Below are 23991 nucleotides of genomic sequence, written 5' to 3' on the forward strand. Positions count from 1 at the left end.
ACTGCTTTATATCAACCTCCCTACTTATTTTTCCAGGTGTGATGATACATGTGAATCATTCTCAGAGATTCTATGATTCTATAAACCCTGCTGCTCCATCCTCTGTGGATTTTGAGATCTAGACTCTGCCTAATCATTAATCTTTCCCAAGATTAGGGACTAGTTGGAGAACATGTTCTCCTGTCCTGCTGAGATGACTAAAATGATGACATTGTATTTTTCATTACTGTACAGTTTTAGAGTGTCTTCCTTTGTAAATGGTGGCTTGAGCACTTGAGAAAATATATAGTTCTATAAATCAAATAAATATCTGAGGTGGGTAAAGAGAATAACAATTAAAAAGCAATTACGAATTTAGGATATAGAAATCGTATTACAAGAATTAGTTAATTAATGTGGTTGACCTTCCTAATATAAGCAGTGCTGTTAAGGCCTATTTAATAAGTGGAGGAAACAATGAAAAATGGGGCTGGGAAATGGGGCCTATGGAAAAAACCTAAAGAAATTTTTAAAAATTTTAATGGAAAATAGTAGATAAATGACGCTTTAAAAGTTATCCCTGCCCATTGTTTTCTCTCTCTCTCTTATAGACCTTTATCTGGATCCTATCATGTGCTGATCTCTGGGGCTACTATTTTTATTGCCTATTTGTGCTGCTGACTCCTTAAACCTGAACTTTGGATTTCCATTCACCATCAAGAAATTTCATTTTGATAGGTTTAGGCATTTTTCTTGCCCAGTGATTTTCGAATTTTTCTCTAGTTATGGAACCATTCAATCCAAACACAATCTTCCATGGATGTCAAGTAGATAAAGATGGAACTTACAGCTGATATAAAGTGGGAAAGGATTCCTACTGAAATAAAAATATGCTATAATGTAGTATTTCTCTAATCCTAAGTAGTATACTCTAGGTGGGATTCCTCAATCCATTAGCAGTTCATACTCGATTATTATTATTAATTTATCTTTATTGTTAAAAGTATTACAGGTGTCCCATTTTCCCTCCCAATTGAACCCCTCCACTTCGTTCCCACCCCCTCCCCAGGCCTTTACCCCATTATTGTCTGTGTCCATGGGGTACGCATACATACATATAACTTCTTTGGTTAATCTCTTCCCACCCTCCACCACCCTTCCCTCTTTCCTCTGAAATATGATCGTCTGTTGTATGCGTCAATGTCTCTGGAGCTATTTAGTTCGTCAGATTCTTTTGTTCATTAGCTTCTTCTTAAAGAAGACCCTTCAACATTTCCTGTAGTGCTGGTCTGGTGGTGATAAACTCCTTTAGCTTTTTCTTATCTGTGAAGCTCTTTATCTGACTTTAAATTCTAAATGATAGCTTTGCTGGGTAGAGCAATCTTGGTTGTATTCCATGTTTTTCATCACTTTGAATATTTCTTGCTACTCCCTTCTGGCTTGCAAGGTTTCTGTTGAGAAATCAGCCAACAGTCGTATGGGTGCTCCCTTGTAGGTAACTGCTTTTCTCTTGCTGCTTTTAAGATTCTCTCTTTGACTTTAACCTTTGGCATTTTAATTATGATGTGTCTTGCTGTGGGCCTCTTTGGGTTCCTCTTGTTTGGGACCCTCTGTGCTTCCTGGACTTGTAAGTCTCTTTCTTTCCCCAGGTAGGGGAAGTTTTCTGTAATTATTTTTTCAAATAGGTTTTCAATTTCTTGCTCTCTTTCCTCTCCTTCTGGCACCCCAATAATACAAATGTTGGGTCTCTTGAAGTTGTCCCAGAGGCTCCTTATACTATCTTCATATTTCTGGACTTTTTTCTTTTTGCTCTTCTGGTTGGGTGCTTTTGTTTCCTCACATTCCAAATTGCTGATTTGATTCTCAGTGTCCTCTACTCTACTGTTGATTCCCTATAAATTATTCTTCATTTCAGTTCGTGTAGCCTTCATTTCAAATTGGTACTTTATTATGTTATTGATTTTCTTAGTTATTTCCCTAATAGTATGCTTAACCATCCTTATAACCATTATTCTGAACTCTGTATCTGTTAGCTTGCTTGGATCTATTTCATTTAGTTCCTCTTCTAGAGATTTCTTCTGTTCTTTCCTTTGTGACATGTTTCTTTGCCTCCACATTTTGGCTGCTTCCAGGTGTTTGTTTCTATGTATTAGATAGAGCTGCTGTGTCTCCTGGAATTTGTAGAGTGGCTTTGTGTAGTGGGAGTCCTGTAGGGTCCAGTGGCTCAGCCTCCCCAGTCACCTGAGCTGGGCCTTCTAGGTGCTCCCCTGTGTGGGCTGTGTGCACTGTCCTGTTGTAGTTGGGCCTTGGTTGCTATTGGCATCACTGGGAGGAATTGACCCCCAGGCCAATCAGCCGTGAGGACCAGCTGCAGCTACAGCCAAAGAGCTGCTGTGCTGGAGACACCCCGATGGAGCAGGATTTACTTCAGTGGAGCTTTGGTGTTCATCGAGTGGGCCCCTTGAGTGTCACTCGTGGCTGTGGTAGGGTTGTAATCCAGTGTGGTCGAGTCTGACCACCAGGTGCACTGTCTCTGGGGCCTCCTTGGAGGTGCAAAGTCAGCCTGTGCCAGTGCCTTGCCCAGGGCTGCCCAGCATGAGCTACACAGCAAACTGTAGTTGGCTGCTCCTTGTGCTGGGCTTGGAGGTGCCCAGGAGAGGCCAAGCTATGAGCCAGTGCAGCTGCCGCTAGTGCCAGGCCTGGGGCCGCTTATCAAGCCGTATGGGGCAGCTGGTGCTTGTTTGAGAGATTTTAGGAAAGCCCTAAGCGTGAGGCTCGAGAGGCCACTTGCACAGAAAAGCCCCAGGAAATGGCCTGGATGAGCTGCAGGTGGGGAGGGGCGGGGCCTCGGGGAATCACGGGGCGGGGCCAAAGGTGAGAGTCAGGTGCTGGGGATTCAAACATGGCGCCTGCCTGCCGGCTGTGCGGGGAGGGCTCGCCAAAGGAGCCATGGCCTCTGCCAGCCCTTCTGCCTGGGAGGAAGCCGCCCTCCACCTCTCGCCCGGATCTCAGGCAGGTTAGTTCCTCCCCGAGTGTCCCAGGTCCTTTCAGGCTGCTGCCCGGCGCTGGGCTCAGAGGGAGCGCATCAGAGTGAGTCCCTTTAGAGGAGCTGCTGGGGCTCCCGCAGCCTCCGTGACCCTCAGCAACAGTCCCTGCTGGTTTCACAGCCCGGAGCTGTGGGAACATCTCTTCCTGGCCCTGGAGCCCTGGGCTGGGGCCCTGATGTGGGGCTGGGACCCCTCACTCCTCTGGGAAACCTCCCCCGCCGAGATGTCCTCCGGGGTTTGAACCGTGGCACCGAGTGTGGGCCCAGGGCCGCGTCTCTGCGATTCAGCCCCGATCCGCCCTCGTCTCCGCCCCTCCTACTGGTCTCGGTGCTGCTTCAGGTCCCTGGTTGTGGGGCTTCTGTGCAGCCAGATCTCAGGAGGCTCTGAGTGATGGTGGTTCTGTATTTTAGTTGTGATTTTGATGTGGTTGTGGAGGCGGCGGGTGTAGCTGTTACCTATGCTGCCATTTTGTTTCCTCTCCAATAAAAATATTTTTTAAATAAAAAATAATAATAAAATAAAAGACACTATGTATTTGTTCTTCATCCTGTTTCTGGTATAGAACTCTTAAAACCCTTGGAGTTTCCTAAGTGATCTATTATTTTCTTTGTTTAGCAGTCCCTAAATGTTGGACTATCAGAAGCAAAAAACAAAATGATGTTCCCAGTTTGTTTTTTAAAGAGTAAAATTAGCTGGGACATATTTATTTTCTCTGTGACCTCTTGTAAAAATGTCAGTAGTGGATGGGAAAATTAAGACAACGCTCACTTCCTTTTCCTCACTTTAGGACAATGATGGCAGGAGGAGACTGGAAATCTTAAATCATATCATTGGCTTTGGAAACATTTTCAACCTTTGGTCTCATCTGCCACCAAAGCATGCCGCTAGAGTCACAGAACTAAGTATTTAATACTGGTGAATGGCTCTTTAGGAAAGAGTCATTTCAGAGCCCTATGTCATTTTTGCTGCAGTCACTGTGTCAGGATCAAAGACAGCTGGCAGCTCCCACTGCCCTGGTCCATGCCTGATGGCTTTCAGGGAGTGCTCCAAGTTCCTGGGGTCCCATCCGTTCCACTCCTGCAGTTAATAGCACTGAAACACTAAAATAAAAAGTTTGAAATGTACTGCTTGCTGTGTAGAGAGACTTAGAATATTTCCAGATAGCATAACTGTTGTTAAAAAAAAAATCTTCATTCACTGACTCTACAAAGAAATTGAGGAAACCTTTAAAAAACAAATAAAACCTCTGAAATTAGTACAAATGCAACACTTGTGAGTGTTGGGGATTTTCAGTGGAAAAAGACACTACTGAGTTTCTGTATGTGTGTATGTAGTAAACTGCTATAGTTAAGCGTTTATATTGTTACTAAAGCTTTACCGCTGCTTTTTTGGATTTTTGTTTGTTTTGGTTTGGGTTTGTTTTGGTTTGGGTTTGTTTGTTTTGGTTTGGTTTGTTTGTTTTGGTTTGGTTTGGTTTGATTTGATTTAGTTTGGTTTTGTTTTTTGTTTTGTTTTGTTTTGGTTCTCACAACATTTTGGCTCTAAATTGCTCAGCAGAGAAACAAAGTTGTGATGTTTTATGTAATTTGCCCCAGGTCAGGCAGAGTTTGTGAAGATTATTCTTGAGCTAGGGGTTTTTAATGTGCTGCTTTAACTAGCCAACACGCCATCCCTTCTTTCCTGAGTTATCTGGTAGGTTCTAGATACTGTAGGAGCCAAAGGGACGTAAGAAATCTAAGTCATGGGCCCTCCCCTCACACGTGTGCTCTCTGCCCTGACCCCACCAGCTCAGTCCGTCTGATGGGCCAGGAGAACCTCTTCACGCGTTCTGATTTTTCACTTCTGCCAAGTAATGTCTGGGGAATGAGGAGACTTATTTCCAGAAGCATGCACTTGGGTGACAGGCTGAGTTCCCCTTACTGTTCATCATTTCCTGCCAGCCCTTAAGGTTAAGCACTTCCATGTGCAGCTGGTGGTGCTTTTGTATTGGGATTTTGAAAGTTGAAGGGTGGAAGGGAAAGGAAACGAATAACTACTGAATGCCTGTTTAGCGCAGCTGAGGTTTATATAAGTTAACGCTCACGACAATCCCATGAGAATATTGTTATTATCCCCACTTGACAGATAAGCAAACTGAGAATCAGAAAAACCAAGTAGATGCCCAGGGCCCTCCAGTTTAATCCATGGCATCGGCAGTATTTGAACCTAGGTTTTGCCGAAGACGAAGGCCAGATGTTTCTTATTAGACTGAACCATTTCTAGACAAATGCTAAAGAAGATAAGCTTTCAATTTCCTTATTAGTAAAATAAACTCAAGAACCTGCCACCTCGTTTTACCTGTCATTAAGTGGGAGCATCTCGCACATAGCTGAACCAGTTAAAGAGAGTTGGTGTTCATTCAGCCTCTTCATGAATTGTGAACAACCACCAGCAAATTACGACTCAAATCATCAATAGAATTAATGTTTGCATTGACTCAGCGATGCTGAAATACATGTCATCCCAGTGCAGAGATTTCTTCTGAACCATTGCTAACATTAAAGAGAGTAGCGTCTTCCATTTTACCCACCCTTTTTTGCAAAGCTCATAAAAAGCTTTAATTAAAGATTTTTCTGCTCTCAAATGCTTCTTACCCTGCAGCCTCTGCTAGCCAATGAGATTATTTCATGGATTTGCTTATCAGAGAAAATCAAAGAGGGATGTGTAAGTAGAATGGAGAAAAAATCAGTAGGGGCACTGCATAGCCAAGGCAGAGATGCTTTGGAGATTATAAATGAAAACTTAGATGGAAAACAACTTGCAGAATAACTAATACACGGTCTTAAATTCTAGACCCAAGGATTCTGATTGAGTAATACGGGCTAGCGGGATCTACTGCACTTTTATCCACTGGCCCCATCATCTACTGAAATGTGTTTTGCCAGGCTCTTCATTGAACTACATTTGCCAGAAAACCAATAGTCCTTGTCAGTCCTTATTTTGCCTTCTTGGGAGGATTAAAGGCTATTGACTTCTCCTTCCACTTAACACCTGGCTAAGGATTCTTTCCCAAGCTTCAGACCCACATAAACTTGATCATAAAGGTTCCTCATGTCTAACATGCTCATAGCCAAAGTTGGGAATGTACCCCGCCCACCCCTGTTAAAACCTGGTCCACTCTCAGTGTTCCCTATCCAGTTCTGCCACCAAGAAACCCAAAGGGAAGGCAGGAATGATTGTCAGTGTTTTGTTTGAGCAGTTGTTTGGATAGTGGATAGAGAACCCTAGAAGAGCAATAACAGGGCAAAATGGCTGATGATTAATTTATTTGGGGACTTACAGCATTGGAGCTGCCTATTTAGTATAATTAAGTTTCAGATATAGTGACCTGGAGGCCAACCGAACAATTTCTACAGAGTATGGAGGCCAAAGTTGTATTGGAGAAGGGATTAGATGGATGGAGCCCCTCTGCAATAAGAACCAAATGCCGGTGAAACCAGGACTTGTTTAGCAATCACTGTTTTAGTAGTCTGTTATTTCAAAATAATTAGATATTCAATAACTTTTATCAAATTTACTAATTTTAGAAAGGAATAGCTAAAATAAGTTAAATTGATTTGCTTAGATGGCTAAGGATTTTTTTTCCCTTTTGATAACATTTTTGAACACACTTAGAGAAGTAAAATCACCACCAAACGAACAGCACAATGGGCTGAGTTTGCAAAAATGGAAAGTTAGAGGAAGCCTCATTAACTTAGAGTTTTCTTTGCCTCGTGAGAGGAAACCTAGTGAAGGACACCTTCAGTGAGATCAATGAGGTAAGCAAACAACTCTAACTTCGCTGTGATTTAAGAAACCTCTTGAAGTTCTTCTCCTTTGATATCAGTGCCATAAATTTAAGTTGGCTTATATTCCTTGGACTCTGGGAAAAGCAAATGGTTCGTTTATGGTCAGTTTCTCTCAATGATTATCTTTCAGGAAGCATGTGAGTTATGAGACAGAGAGAGAGTATCTAACTATCCCGCTGTTGAAAAAGAGAATTGATAACATGTTGGAGGTGCTGCTGCTAAGAGCCTTTCAGCAATTGCTGCAGCTCAGCCATGGATGTTTCAGTGAAATGAGTAATAGGAGGCAGTCGAAGAGTTTGCAAGAGGAAGTGTGTTCATAATATGGCTTAGCTAAAACATTTCTATATTAAATCTACTTGCAAATTTAAACTGTACCAGGGGAAGGTAAATGGGGTTATATAATCCAAGTAGCATAGGAAATATTAAATAGTTCATGTTGTTAAAGCAGGGTGACATCATTGCCGAGGTACTTTTTTCTCCAGGAAATTGAAGGCTCCATCCACAAGTGAGAGGTAGGAAGATTTATTTCCTGTGGGAAAAACTCTAACAAACTCACAGCCCTGCCTTGCGTTTATGATGTCACTGGAGAACAAAAACTGCCCTATATTATCTCATCGGGGTTTTTTCGAGCTGCAAAGCAAAAAGGGGAGCAGAGGGAGGGAATGTAAAGACATTTGGGGAAGCCTTGGCCTTCACATGAAGGAAACTGCTGCCAAGAATCACATGAACTTACTGTTTGATCATATATAGGTTTTAAGAAATGATTCTTAAGGATTTCTAGAATGAAAGGATTTTATGCAGGATTAGAAAAAGATGGAAGAAACCAGTATACATCAAACAGAACTAAAAATCGAAGATTTTTTAAAAATTTATTTTATTGTTGAGAGTATTACAGATGTCTCCCATTTTCCTCCCTTTGCCCCCCTCCACTCATCTCCCACCCCCACCCCAGGCCTTCACCTGTCTATTGTCTATGTCCAGGCCTATGCATATATGCTTATAAGTTCTTTGGTTACAATCTAGCAAGGGGAAGATCTTAGAAAGACATATAACAATTATGGTCTCCACTAGTTTCCCAGAAGGCCAATCCAGGGGTAGAATATTGTTAGGGGGACCACAGATGGGAGTTGGGCAATATACGCTTTTCTGGCTAAACATTGTGGTCAATTTTTCAGAAGTTTTTCAAAGTCAAGTTTCAATGCATTGCTATTGCAAACCTTTTTCCGTTTCTCCCCTTTAAATTCTTCCTGAAACAAATCTGCTTAGCTAGCCTCAAATATTACACATAAAATTAACACCAGAGAGAAGCAGGAGTATACTAATCCAGTTGGCAGGGGACAGCCACAAGGAACATTGATTAGGGCACTAATGTCCCAATAGGCTTCTTTGAAATCTTGAAACCTAAAACATCATGACTTTTGGCCATGACTGTGTATGAGGGAAATCAGATTAAAACATCACCCTGACTCAGCCCAATTGTCTTTGACTTCTTGTTTATAAAGTCACATCACCTTACCCCAGCATTACTTACGGTGACCGAGCAAAAGTAATCGGACATTCAGCTGTACAGCTTTTACTGGAAAGCTTTTCCTTTTCCTTTAAGTCGCGGTATTTTTTCCGGGTTTTCTTCCTTTCTTATTACTTACCTATGCTTCTTCCTCCCCGTCACTTCTGTTTTATTTCTGATACCGGGAGTTTGTTCATCTCAGCTCACTACAAGCTGTGTCCTGCTTCTTATATTTCCGTGTTTCCTCAAAACCACTAAATTCTGATATTTTCCTGTGCCACATTTTCTTTAATGTATTCTTTTTAAATTTCTGTGATTTTATCTTTAATAATAAAGTAATACATACAGGAAAAGAACATTTGAAAAATAACACAATGTAGGCACAAGAAAGATGACCACTCAGGGTCTTTCAGATTGGAACCTGTTCCTTTTAGATTGTTTTACAAATAAGATTTTTAAAACTAAATATGATAATGTAAGTATTCTTTGATGCCTAAATATCAGTAGTTTTCTTAATATCTTTTAATGGTTATGTAATATCCATTGAGTGCCTATATCTTAGTTTAAAAATCATTCCCTCATTGTAGATCATTAAGATAATCTTTCATTATTTTGCTGTTGTAAATAGTAGCAGGGAAAATACCTTTGTTTACTAAGCTGAGGACGGGTGTGTTTTTATTTTGTGTTTGCTGGTTTTATTTAGGCTGATTTTTATTTCTTTAGCATAGATCCCAGAAGTTCAACTTTGGTCCTTGGGAAATGGGTTAGGGCCCTTGATAATAGGGTCGATTTGCTTCCGAAACAGCAGTGGCAACGTATTCTTAGTCCAGCATTCTTGAGTGTGCACTGCTGACCTCATACTTGTAACACTAAGTATTCTTATTTTAAAAGAAAGCTTTGCTAACTTAATGTATGAAAATGGTTTTTCATTTGAATGTAACTGCTTATTAGTCAGAGTGCATGTATTTCCATGAATTCGTTTCCTGTTAGTCTTTATTCATTAATTATTTCACCCCTTCTCTACCTTTCCGTTACCTGGTGCCCCACACTGCTCATTTCCAATGCATCTCCTCATTCCCTCTGCTAGCTTTTCCTCCCCCCTAAGTTATTTTTGTAATTCTCTTTTGTCTTGTGTCCAGTAACTTGTGGGGCAGTGGGACCCAAATTGCATTTTAAGATCATTTTTATGAGTTGTTCTCAGCAGGTGTCTTCAAGGCCCAAGTTCTTTTCTGGTCCCCCACTGTGAAAAACTGATTGGCAGCTGGTGACGGGCAGGGCACTGGCACTTGGCACTCACAGGAAGCCCTGCAGGAGGTGCCCAGAGCCATGGCGGAGGAAGTGTGGCCAAGCCAGCACAAGGTGGGGGACCAGATGTCGCCCGATTATGTTCCATTGAAATCCAAACAAAGCCCCAGATTCGGGATCATTTCCTTGAGATGCCCCAGTTGGAATCTGGCACCAATCCAGAACCTCACAACAGCTGGTCTCCCCATGCTAGAATTTATGTGCCTTGCAGAAAGCTTTACCTGGGTGTTATTGATTGGTTTCTATAAAGCAATCAAACAGTATCTCAAAGACCCAAAGCAGACTGCTCTCCGCCGAAAATGAAAAGAGACCGTATATCACTGGGCGCGCCGGCAGGCTTGTTACAGGCTCGAGGACTCTGGGAAGGGTGCTTTTTCCCTGTTATTTATGCCACCCGTGTCACCCGAGGCTGCAGCCCGACACTGGCAGCTTCGCAGTGACAGCTCTCTGCTCGCATTAGGAGACTAAGCCCATTCTTTGGAAATAAATTATATTATTTTTAAAAAAAGCTTTCAGGGGACACCAGCAGATGAGAAATCGTGCCCATGTTGCTCATCCAGTTCATGGTGGGAAACCGGAGAGGCTTTCCAAACGCTCGTTACTTGGTCTGGTCCAGGTCGTTTGCATTCACGCTGTCCACTCGCCTCCTCTCCAGAGGAAGGTGACCTGTGAGCCCGGCAGTTTTAGTTTCTGACTGTCAAGGAGGCAAAACAAACAAGCAAAATGATCGTCTTCACCACCCCATGCAAGAAAGAAAAACTACGGCAGTTGGTTGTGCTGAACAACACAGGAAGGTTTTAATTTTAAGAAAAAATGACGAATCATGAAAGCACATCAAATAATATAATAGCCTAATATTCCTTCCTAACCTAAACCCAGGAACCGGATTTTATGCTCTGCCTCTATAACTGGCTGCTCCTGCAGTTTCTATCACCTGCTGAGGTCTCCGTGGCTCATTCCCCCCTCCCCCCTCCCCCCTCCCCCTCTCCCCCTCTCCCCCTCTCCCCCTCTCCCTCCCTCCCTCCCTCCCTCCCTCCCTCCCTCCCTCCCTCCCTCCCTCCCCCTCTATCCCTCGGTCCCTTTCTCCCGCTCCCTCTGGCTGCCTGGAGGTCCTCAACCCAGATTCTCAGACCTCACAGTGAGATTTTGGAGCAAACCCTCTCCATTAGAAACAAACAAAATAAATTGCTTCCATTCCCCAAAGGAATGTGCTAAAGCCCTTTTTCCTCTTTAGCATGGATGCAATTTAAGTTTGGCAAGAGCTGGACGCGGCGTACCTCACTGGGAAGAGGAAGCCTTGGGAGAGACCCTTCTAGGAAGACCCCCCTCATCCTCCCTGTGAATTTTGAGTGACTAAAAGCAACTCCGTTCATGCCTCGGGCGCCCACAGTGTTTCTGCAGAATCCTCACCCATGCTCTCATTTCACAAAAATGTGTTAAGCACCTACTATGTGAGAACCCTGCGTGCGAGTCCCCGCTGGGCTGTCCCTGTGAGGTGGAGTGGGGGTTCCTTAGCATGAGTCTCCTTTGCTCTCTAGCCCTTAGCACACCAGGGGCGTCCAAGATCTTTCAGTGACGATTCTCTTCATTACTCTGATTTAGAATGCTGCTTATCTGTAATGTTCCGTAGGTTATGAATGAAAAGGAAACAAGGAGAAGACCATGGCCCATTCACTGCAGGTATTAAATGGAAATTAACTGAGATGATCTGTCAAGAATTGATCAAAGGCAATAATATGATCAAGGGCCAAGTTAAGCAGAGCCAAAGAACTGGACCCCAAGGAATATTCATGGCTCAGAAACTCAACCCTGGCCCTTGCTAGTGTCCTACCTCTCTCTCCTTCCCTTCCCTGTTCCTCTGTGTTTGTAGAACATCTGCTCAAGGATCTGAAGGAGTCTAACATTTCTGTTCAGATACCAGAAGCCCTGTTGCTTCCCCTGGACTGAAGCAGCCACCACAGAGGGTCAGACCCCAGGTCAACGTAGGCCCGAGGAAAAGGTTCCTGAGGCACTCACAGGAACTTATTTGTCCCTCTTAACAGCAGCGACATCTGATAGTCTTAATGCCCCCTAGTTTTTCCTAGTACATTCTTATTCACAAATTTATGGAGACATTAATTTGAATCAGTATTTGAATCGATTTATACTTTTAGTCTGTTCCACTTTTGTGACCCTTAGCCTGCCAATCCTTGCCTAGCACAGCACAGGCTTATTTTATGATCCCAAGTCCCTTTATTCCTGGCCCCAGTAATTCCAGGAACTGGCTGTTATATCCAGTTCACAAAACCCACGCAGTTCCTCATCTGATACCTTTGAACAGATCTTCTCCCATTCTTTCTCCCTTCCTCCTCTCCAATTCTTCACACTGAAAAGATTCCCAAGGCTCCAGGTGAGCTCTGACCCCATCCTGCTTCCTCCTTTCATGGTCCCAGAGAGCTTGGATTTACAGCTGTCAAAGGGAGACAGATACATTGGCTGGAGCAAAGGATCGACTGAAGACACAAAGGATTGACTGAAGACAGGAGCTGATGGCCAGCCCTTGACGGTCCAGTCTCCACCAAAGGAAGTCTCCTAGTGAAGAAACATGGATTCCACTCATCGCCCTACACACTGGGGATTTTCTGTTTACCTGAGATATTCACAGAACGGTTACCTGACTCCAAGGAGCCAACGTAAGGAGGTGTGGGGAGAGTCCACGAGCTGTGTTCAAGCTTACAAAAATGTATACCTCTCCCATGACCCGGCTGCAGGGGCTAATGAAAATGTCAGGCTTCTTCCATTTGGCTGAACTTTGTGAGCACAGTGCAGTAATACTGTTGATCTCATGCTGATCCGAAATGGGCCAAAATACAGGGTGGGGCAAAGTAAGTTTATAGCTGATTGTTGTTCATATAGAAAATAATACAATAATTCATAAATAATAAAAGAATAAGCTGTGTTTTGTGTACTCATAACTGGAAACCTTTTCCCCATCTTGTATATGTCTTTGATTGATTGTATTAAAATGGGGAGGGTTAAAGGGGACATCTGTAATACTTTCAACAATTAAGATAAATTATAAAAAATAAAATAAAATAGGGAGGGTTATGACTTGATATATATGATTTGGGGAATAAAGCCATTTACAATATTGGTCCGTGGGTGAACATAAACAAAGCATAAGGCCTTAAGGAAAAATAAAGCTAAAGGTCATTTGTGTGATCTGGATATGGAGCCTGAAGAATATTTTTCCGTCCAGCCACCCCTGCCAAGTGCCCTGTCTTACAGAGGAGTTAAGAGCTTTGTGTTGTCCATGTGACTGGCATTGTTTCTAGAGCCTCAAGTCTGCAGTGACCAAACTAGATGGCCTACTGTGTTCCTTAGTCAGCAGAACAAAGTATTGAATAGCAACAAATTGATAATGAATTTTTAAAGTAATTAAGTATTAACTATGACCTGTTTAATAAGAAACCCAGTTACATGTCAAGGAGACTTGTTAGTCATGTTTGACCACATATTAAATGACAGTAACTGACTTTATAACCCCAAATTAGGCAGTACTAGGAATTTTACCATATACTGGCCAGTTTTTTGTCTCTTAAAAACATGAAGTCCCTATAAATGCTGATGTCAGTGCGTCCATAACCCTGTAGTGCAATTGTGAATTGTCAGGCTCCATCACTGGTGGTGCTCCCTCAATGAATTTCACAGAGTGTCAATCCCACTACACTGATGATTGTGTGGTCAAAACATGGAATATCAGGGAACTTCAACTTGAACAAAGACTACTTATGGTCAGTGAAAGCTGCGAGGTGTCACACAGGTCCCCTTTGGGACTGAAGGACTCCCTTCCCCAGCAGCTGGGAGTGTTGAACTTTCCAGTTCTTCACTGTAAGTCATCTCCAGGAGCCACCCTCATCTGAATAGAGCTGTTTTCCTACAGGTCAGGACCCCTTCCCTGACAGCCCACATCCCATAATTGGTCCATGCAAGAGTGGAAAGACCTGGCCCTCTTACCCCACTTTGGAACAGCTCTTCAGAGCTCCTGGTGGGGTCAGCCAAGGCCTTCGTTGAGACTGCATCACACTTCCTTGCTTTCCCCTGACAGATGCTGGTCCTCAGAAACTCCCTAATTAATTTTCTGCATGCTGATTTCCATCTCAGAGTCTGCTTCACAGGGAACCTGACCTGCAACACAAAACCGGTCTGGGTAGCTTGCATCCAAAGGTGATATGTTAGGAATATTACATTGCAATTTAAAGAATGAGAGCGACTGAAATGCAGAAACACGAGAGTAACTGAAATGAGAAAGACAGACAACCTCAAGGGTTGATAAGGATGTGGCACGAGTGAAACTCATACACTGCTGATGGGAGTGTGCTTTGCTACCATCACCTTGGAAAGTTCTTTGACATTATCTAGTAAAGCTAAAGAGCCAGAGTCGTGTCCTGAAATTCCTCTCCTCGGTATGTTCCCAAGAAAAATGCAAACGTTTTCACCAAAAGAAAATGCGCAAGACTGTTCATAGCAGCACGCTTCCTAAAGGATGAAACTGGAGAGAACCACAATGTCATCAGCTGCAGAGTGGATGAATTCATTGTATTGCATTCACACATTGGAGTACTATACAGCAGTGAGAATGGGAGCCTGCAACTCCACAGCTCAACACGGATGAGTCTCACAGATGTAATATTGAGCCAAAACAGCCAGGAACAAACAAAATACATAGTGTATAATTTCATTTTTGTAAACTTCAAAATCACATACAACTGCTCTCTGGTGTCAGAATAATGGTCACCTCCAAGTAGATTAGTTGTAGCAAGAAGAGGTGCAAGGGGGATATTGTGGGGACTTGTAGTGCTTAGTTTCTTAATCTTGGTGCTGGCTACAGGACTGACTTCACTTTGTGAATATTCATCTTCTGGACACTTATTATTTGTTTACTTTTTGTATATATGTTATACTTAAACTGAAAATTTACACAGCAAGAGAGGGAGGAAGGAAGGGCTTTGAGAACATCTGACTACTCAGTGCGTTAAGGGCTCCTTCTGACAGTATTACCTATGTCATGGAGTCATTGTGAAAAAGAATTAAGTTATAGCTGCCTTATGTTATTTAAAAGAGTGCTTCTGTAAGGGCTTGAATTTAGTTTAATAGGTAATAGAGATGACCTTCAAGATTAAAGCTGAAATGATCCCTGTTCCTTAAGTATGTTACACTGTGTGTGCATGGGTGTGTTCACATGTGTGTTTGCATGAGTGTATCCTTTATGTGTTTGCATGGGTGTGTGCTTGCAAGTATGGGTTGTATGTGTGTATGCATGGATGTGTGCATATCTGTGTTTACATGTATGTGCGTATACTCACGTACATTCTTTGTTAATATGATGCCGTTTGCAGGGTGCATGTCACTCTCTGGAGACTCATGGCTCTCTGCTTTCGATTACGCTCAGACTAGTCCAAAAAGCCTCTGAAATAATCCAATCAGCTTGGAAGCCACCACACTTAGGCATGAGGCTGTCAAATGTGAGTGCTTGCAGATGTCAGTGCAGGGATCCAGGAGGACAGATCAAGGCTTTGTCACTGAAAAATGCATGCCAGTGCATCCCAGCTTTGGAGCACTTTCGCAGCCATAAGAAAACGTGTCATGACAGTAAATCAATAACCTCTTGGAGATGAATTCGTTTCTGAAATATCCCTGATTAATTATGCCAGTGCACGCTTGGCAACAGTGCTTTGCTCCAGCATTAACCTAATGCTTTTTGCATGAAGCAGGACTATAACTGGTTCTCATAAGTCAAATTTGACATTTCAAATCAGGCTTTAAAGGTTTGGGTTATAGATTTTATAATGTCTTCATGTCAAACATAATTGCTCTTATTGCTGCATGTAGACATTTGCCAATCAATCAGAATAACATTTATTTTATCATAAACAAGAGTAAATTAAAACCATTTGAAGTCATTGTATTTGAAGACTCAGCTTGTACATGTGATAGAGGAGTGTGATGAAATTATAGACATCAATGAAAGTGTGTCACTATTTTCTCACTTCAAAAAATTAATGCCTCTACATAATTTTGTGAATATACAACTTTAGTTTGATGTCTTGGTCCCATATAAATATGGTTTGGGGCAAAGTAGTCCCCTCATGATGCCACAGACCCTAAGCACCTTGTGGATACCTTCATTAGGAAGATTCAGCAAGAGATATTACCTGCCCTTAAGTAAAAATGCTTTTTAAATGAAAAATAATATCCTAGTAAAATGGGGCCACCACCTAGTGTAATCGATGCCTCCTTTGCTCTTAATTGCAAAGATATTAATGTCTTGGTTTAATGCATGTCACTATTTTGTTTATTGGGCCTAATTATTAAAACCATATCCCAAGAGTTGTGGGGACTAATGTTAGAACTGGATGAGTCCCAAATTTAGTATTGTGCCCATACAGAGTTTGGGAAGTGCCTGGAACTTGCTGGCACTCAGTAAATATTGGTTCCATCTGAATCTAAGTTTCTGATGCAGGGTCATGTTTCTAATGGGGTTCCGAGAGGCCTGTGTAAGAGCATCCCAAGCTGATGTGACAGCCAGCAGGAGCAAGTATCCAGTACCGCCCCAAAAAGGGGCAACCAGACAGCTCTGGCAGCCTCGGGGAGATTCTGTGGTATTGCACAGGCACTGATTGCCCTATAAAAACCGCACTCAGCCCTTTGTAGGGGGAGGCCCTTGACAAGAGAAAGCTCCTGGAAACTGCAGTGGGTGAGACGGTCAGGTCCCTATCACTGAAAGCACTAGAATAGCTCTCCTGTGGAGGGCTGCAATTTTTTAGTTGGCTGACCAATTAGTAAAATTAATAATGACAGTTTCTGGTGGCACAACAAAACATTTGGTCAGGTTTTCAGAGTTAAGAAAGTAGGTTTTTTAGAGCTTGCATCACCTTTGTCTCCAAGCTGCCAGGGATGTCTTTGACAGCTCCCCGCATCCACTGACTGAATTTACAGTTGCCCCAGGGGAAGATCCAGCCCAGTTCTGCGCATGCTCCCACCCAACACTGTTCCTGTTTTCACCAAACCAGTGACTTCTGTGGAGAGCCCAGAAGCTTTGCAAAAGTTAGGAGCAGTCAGCATTTTATAATCTTTGCCAGTTTTTCTGACATCATCCTCTCTGTCGTTTTAGATCATGTTTTGCTAATACAATGGCCATTATCTTCAAACTTGGAAATCCCTTCTTGCCTTATTACAGAATAAAAAATATCTCTCTTTTTAATCCCCTCTTATCCCAGAGGGGATTAAGAGGTAAAAAGAAAAAAAAAGAAAAAAAAAAGTAAACAAAATATTCAAGTTACAATCTGGAGTGTACAGCTTTCTGTATCCTAGAGCAGTTTTCCACGTTTTTTTACTTTGTGATATACCTGTAAACTTGTCAGAACATCATAGGGGACTCTCCCTCTCCCCATCCTCCCAGGCAAGTCTGGTAGCTTCTCTGGCTGCCCCCAAAAGGCAGTGCTCGGTGACACATGTGCACACACGTGCACACACACACGGATATCCTTCAACTCTTTATTTATGATCCAAGTTGTCATAGGGATATAGGACAACCTAGATATCCTGACAAACATGAAGGCAAGAATCATGATCTGCCCACGTGGGGACTACCAGGAACAGCACTCCACATCCAGTAAGCCAGGCACCAGGAGCTGCACCCAGCAATGTAATTTTTAAGAAGCTCACCTGGAGATTTGATGCAGACATTGCTTTGAGAGCACTCCCAGAGCTCTGCCTATGTCCCACAGATGCAAATAAGCAGACATGGGGTTGCCAGCTCCCTTATTATTCAGCTGGGCAGGGGCTGGGCTGGCGCACCTCACATTCAAAAGCTGGTTTTGCTTCCAGGAGAAAACTACTTGTATCTGGTGTTCATATGGCGTGGAAGCAGCACTCTCCTATTTAAAGAATATTTTGGAGAGAGGGGAAAGACCAGAGAAATAGCAGTTATGCATAGTCTGCATATCTTGTCTATTATTTTTATAATGTACACTCCTATTACAACTATAGAGTCTAGAGCTCTACCAGGATCTTGAGTGGTCCCATAATGCATCCATCCACTCTTCTTGCCTGAATTCATATCTTCGCACAGCATAGTTTTAATTCTTATTTATTCCACAGCAAATTTATTCTAAAACTTCCCTTTAGTTTATAGGCTGCTGATAGCCATCACAGGTCATCAATATGTTTTTCCCACTAGCAAGTCCAGATCCTTCTTGTGTGGTGCAAATGCTTTCTTTAACCCTGTAACATCCCACTAAACTCCTCCATCAGTACCAAAATTTCCTACTCATCCATCTCTATTTTTCTGGTAAGAGAACATCTGCTCATAAATCAAATAATTTAGCAGTTAGGAAGAACAGCTACAGTTTATGGTAATCTGTTCTAGTGCATAGCGTAGCCCCGATGGCATGCACCATAATGGATGTGGCACAGAAACCTGGCATTAAATAATATTGAATCACAGAGTGAAAAGGTGACTCCCTCTCAGTTATCCTCAGTCCTCCTAATTCCATTTAGGAGAGTCTCTAGTTCATGCTACTGTGTCTTTAATGCCCCTCTACTGCTTACTAACATCCCTGCTTAACATATATAGAGTAGGCCTCAGAATAGAGCCTTTAACAGCAAACATATGTAGCAAACGTTCATTAAGATCAACTAATTTTCATTATATTTGTGGTTGTCTTCTGTTTGTGACAAATAATATTCCATCTATGAGAGCTTATAAGTTCCGTAAGTTTCCCTTTAAATACACATATGTAAGAAAAAAATTTAAATTAAGAATATAATTATTTTTAAGATCAGGTAGCATATAATAGTCTGAATTATAGCTTTATACTCTTGTAGGCCCTAGGCACTTCATATTTGTGGGTTTCTTTCTCCATTTAACCTATTATTTATAAATATATTTATATATAAATGTGTGTATATATTATATGTATATGTTTTTTATATAACATTTATGACTGCATTGGTAAAATCATCAATATAATCTTCAACTCTGCAAGTTAATTTTTTTTCTTCTGATTGTAAAAGAAATTAGAACATTTTCCTGGGCCCAGGGCACTGTGTCTACCATGCCTAATGCATAGTTGGGCCCTGGTATGTGACACAGCAAAACTTAAAATAGTAGTTCTTCATGACTGAATTCAGAGATGCATGAATTTAATTCAACCCCTCATTTTACAATGACCAATACTGAGCTTCACAGGTGTGCAAGAACCTGCCTAAAATCTTATAGGGAGGTGTGGCACACTCAGAACTGGATCCCACTGCCAATTTCCTGATCTTTCCACTTAACTACACTGTTTGGAGAATCTTCTTCAAAAGCATTTTTCTTATCCCATCTCCTTCACTTCATAAGTAAGTTATGGGTCCTTTCTCGGATCCAGCCCTCTGCTCAGGTCTGAACATCTCTGTGCAGAGGTGGCACCACCTGGTAGATCCCTCTACAGGGAGACCTTTGCCATGGGATGCTGGTCAGTTCATGGTGATAATCGCTGCTCTACACACCCTATTGAGAAAAACACAAAGGATGCAAAAGCCCAACATAGATTTGGTCTTTTCTTTTAGGACACAATCTTCCAAATACAGTCTCATTAAAATTAACAGCAGTGGAACATTAAGCTTGGGATAGGATGACTACTTACATCCTAGACCAGTATTTTCCAGCATGGAATTTGTAGGGTAGATCAAGGATTTACTCCTTGGGCTGTCAACCCTTCATCTCACTTGACACTTAAGAAATAGTCAAACTTCAGTAACTCAGCTGCTGGGGAATTGTTCTATTGATAATGTACTGCAGAAAGCAGCCCAATACAATTCTTAAGAGCCCCCTCTGCAGCCAGCCTGTATTTCCAGAAGTATGCCTGTTTATCCAAAGTATATCTATACCTGCCTGAAAAAACTGTAAGTTAAAAGGTTTGAAGAATAGAAACCGATCATTCCTGAGTTTGCTTTTTTCCAGTTGTCAAGTGACCCTTTATAGAAATATTTTTCTCTGTAGTTCTTAAGTAGCTGGGCACTCCATCACATGACTGTAGGTATGGGCTGTGATGTCATGAAGGTGGTGGCCATCAGTGTCACAGCCAATAGACCAGGCAGTCCCAGGTTCTCTTTCATGGTTCCAGTGAGCTCTCTGGCTGTACGTATTGATGCTACATCTGTCAGGCAATGTTGAAAATCTCTTCAAAAGTGCTATTTCCAGCATGCTTGATGGGTTTTTGCTTCTCTGTGTCTCTGGCTGGTTCCTGGAGGGCTTTGATGATGGGGCAGAGACAGAAGGTACCACTCAGTCTGGGCCAATCTGTTCTGAATGATCAGTTTTCCTGTAATTCTCAGACCCTTCCAGTCACCTGTTACTTTTTTGGAGATAGACCTAAAGGTCCAATCTTGAGGGTCAGAGCAGATGTGGCACCTACTTCCTGCTCTTGCACTTCAGATGTACGACTTTGAACTCATTGGGTAGAACGTAGGTGACATGGGGGAGGCGGCTAGTGCCAGAGGAATCCTGATGCAGGATGACCAAGGAAGTTGCCCCTTGGCCTCTTCTGAGCCCAAAACTGAAAGAGCTGCCTCCAGCCATCCATCTTCAACTGTCACTGCACCACTCTAAGTTCTGACTTCATGCCAGCTGATTTTATTATTTATTATTATTCAGAATACTTATATGCCATAGGAAAAAAAAAAAAAACGCATTTAGCAAAATACATTTTTTACAGCAGCTGAAATTGTTGCTAAAATTCCAGGCCAGTGTCATCTGAGGTGACTAGGTTATAGTGATTTTTAAAATACATACTATCTCTGAATTAACACACATGTACATTTTGCATGGTTCCCCTCAGAGCTAATTATACTATTTTAAAACAATAATAGAGAAACAAAGGATAAAGAAAGATAAAGCTACCCAACTGTGGAATCACCCACCTGACATTCTGGGACTACCATACTCTAATTGCTAATATATTGACAGAACAGTTATCTAGAGAAGAATGCTTAAGGCAAAGAATTTCCGGTCTTAATTTTCATATAAAATCCTGTTGTGCTACTTTTTCTGTGAATATAAATAATAAGTTGCTCCAAAAATGTTCCCCTTGATATCCCACCATACCTTCCTGACAAGGCCTACCTGCAACCTGGTTCCATTTTGCTACAATACTTATTAGAGTTTGAAAATCATAACATTCAATTCCCTGCCTTTTCCTTGAATATGCTAATAATAGAGCAAGAGCAGAACAACGATTCTTTCATAGCCTTACTAGGGTACTAAATAGAATTCAAACTTGCTGATGGAACATTCTTAGTTCTGTCATCTTCTTAATCTTGGGAAACTCTACAATGTTGGAAGGTAAATCCATTCTGTACCCTGACCCAGTTTTACCTAAGAAGTTGTTTGTCCCTTATATCTGTCCTCCAAATTTCAATACCAAAAACACTTGACTTTCCTTTCTTCCTACCATAGGGAGGAGATGAATTTCATCCCCAACCTGGCTCCCTGAACTGAGTATATAGCTTAAACAGTGGGTCCAAAAAAACAAATGGTAATGTTCCACCCAGCATCTTTAGAGTCTGTCTTCAAACATCATATCTAAATCCATGCCCTGCTGATGCAAACTGGTATCTTATTTCTGGAAGCTAAGCTGGCATTATTCCTAGCTTGTTGCTGGTACACACATAATTTTGCATTATGAATCAACATCCTTAAAATCTTCATAGCCTTTGACTATAAGAAAATAATTTCACATTCAGACATTCATACAGAGACTTCTACAAAAGATATTTCCTATGATATTTTTAATAAGTGAAAATTTGAAAATCTTTTACTATTTACTGTCCAAGAACAGGAATTGGTTAAATAAATTTTGGTATATCTGTAAGGTGAAATTTTAAGCAGCTATGTCCAGGGTTGATATTCTTAGAAGGATTTTTAAAGTAGCATATCAGAAATTCTCATGCCACAATTTAAAACAAAATTCATGCACAGTATGATCTTAACTATGCATAAATAATATGAAGGGAGGAGAGACATATATCAAAATATTAACACTGGTTATTTTATTCCTTATGTTCTAATTTCCTTCCTATACATATATCTATATTATAGACGTTTCTTATAACAGAAGTAAATGAGATTTCAAAAATTAAGATACAGAAGCAAAATACCAATGGAGCAATTGACATTTTTCATGTTTTTGTGTCCATACGCTGCTCTCTGATGTGTTGCTTTTGCTAAGGATTTACACTATTCATTCTCCAGCTCGAGACAAAACCACTCCTGAGGGGCAATGATGAGAATCTGTGTCACCGGGTCTCTGTTCTTTTTCAGCACACGACAGTCTTGCCCTTTATATTGATCGAGATGAGGACCTCGCACCATGCGTACCCCAGCAGGAGCAGCGGGCTCGCCGCCATATGCACCTTCTCCTTTGGCTATATATTATGGTAAGGCCAGTGCCTGCTGCGCTTTCGTATTGTATTAGATTTTGCACTGCTAAATTTGGGCACGTATTTCATTATGGATATAATCACAAACAGATTCATGCTGCGTGCCTCATTTGGTCCAAGACCTGGGCTTTGTCTCATTTCCCCAGATGCTTATATTTTTAGAAAGTATATGCCAAACCTCACACAACAGGAATTTGTTGAACAATCCCATGTAAGCAGTGGTTCTTCCAAGGCTACATTTTTCAACTCTCTTTCAAACTAAATGTTTTTCTTGGACACCAATTTTATTGCTTAAGGGCTTTTTTGCTTGGGATTTTTTGTTGTTGCTTTTGTTGGGGAATGGGGGAGTTGCAGCGAATGCAAATAGGGACGGAAGAAATGACCTCTTAAAGAAGTGACTTTAGACTTCATAGGAAACAAGTGAAAATGTACTGAGTCAGTTTAAAACCTATTCCAGAATTAGTCATTACATATAATGGCTTGGTTTGGTTTTTAATTGGGATAAATAAATCATAAGAAATCTCCAATTGGTCTATTGGGCATGAATAAGTCCCAAGTGGGAGATACCAAATTTATCTGATAAGAGTTTTTGCCTGATGAGTTTGTTGCACATTAATTGCCATTTGTACCATGTTTTAATGTTTCTTATTTCTCTTTGTAATTCCAAGTCCTCTTGGATATATTCACATTAGAAGAGGTCTCTCCCGCCAGCATTTCTGTCTCTTAGGACCCTCTTGTCCTGAATTCTGGGTCACCATCCCTTCCTTTAAGCCTGAAGGATGGAATAACATTCTTCCAATCCCCCCCCCACCCCCGAACTGTACTTAATCCCATCAAACTCCTGGAGCGTTTTGGGAGGCCCAGTGTCCGTGGAGTGTTTTGCTCCAGCCAGCCCAGAAATGTAAAATAAAGGTCAATCCAGTACGTCACATACTTTGCATGAATGTTCACATAATGCACCAGATCTGAACAGAATGAGAATTTGCTCCTAGGAAGTCACACCCTACGACTAGGTCTAAGCAGACATCCAGACTACAGACCTCAGAATTAACATGCAGTAACATTCATTCCATCTGCCACTTTGTCGACTGGTCAGAGACCATTTGTGACGACTGGGGAATGTTTGTTTTCCTAGCCACGGTCTAGATTTTCTTTTCCACCTGCAACGTTGAGTATTAACTTTCTCTAATAGAAAAGGTCCAAATGATCAGGGCTCACCGGTGAAGTGTGACTGTGAAATTACATCTTGAAAATGAATGTATGTGTTTTATACATATGAACTTGAGAGTCAGGTGACTCTTACCCTTCAGAAGAGTCTTTTGGGAAACTACACAATTATTCAAGGACATTGCAGTGCTCGCAGCATACCTGGGACTGCCGATAGCATTTGTTTAAACCTCAAATGCCCTTCTCCCCTCCCTCCCAAAAGTACATTCTTATTAGTTTGCACTCATATTTGCATTCTTATTATTTTATACTCAAATTCCCTTACTTATAGGAAGGGAATTTCTTTACTCTGGGAACTCTGAGTGTATTTCCATGAATTCATTTATATGCCATTAAATTATCTGAATCTTGTCGAGCCCCAGAGTTTTCAGGAACTATATACTTTCCAATGGCTTTTCTTCCACTGTGGGTACAATCAGCCCACATTCCAAAGAGACACGTGGGAAATACCGCATCGTCTTCATTATGGACCCCCAAGATCCCTCATTAGAATGAAGCATTACTCACGCTCTTCATGCCAAGTGAGGCTTGCCAGCGCTGCGTAGTCCCTAGGCAAACCAGAACTTGTTTGGACCTGTATTTGCATTAACTAGCAAATTCTCTCAGATGGGTTCTGAGAAAGCTTTCAAACTTG

The 23991-nt window shown here is 41.7% G+C and overlaps 1 protein-coding gene across 4 annotated transcripts in view; it reads left to right on the forward strand.

Moving 5' to 3' along the window:
• The window catches only part of AIG1 (androgen induced 1), a 163647-nt gene that overhangs the window by 113526 nt on the left and 26130 nt on the right, over positions 1-23991 (forward strand). For all 4 annotated transcript variants that reach the window (XM_081140360.1, XM_081140359.1, XM_081140357.1 and 1 more), the window contains one exon: positions 22012-22127. In XM_081140360.1, the coding sequence (XP_080996486.1) occupies positions 22012-22127 (116 nt within the window). The remainder of the gene's footprint in view (positions 1-22011; positions 22128-23991) is intronic.

Source organism: Miniopterus schreibersii (assembly GCF_964146895.1).
Source record: "Miniopterus schreibersii genome assembly, chromosome: 6".
Taxonomy (NCBI): Eukaryota; Metazoa; Chordata; class Mammalia; order Chiroptera; family Miniopteridae; genus Miniopterus; species Miniopterus schreibersii.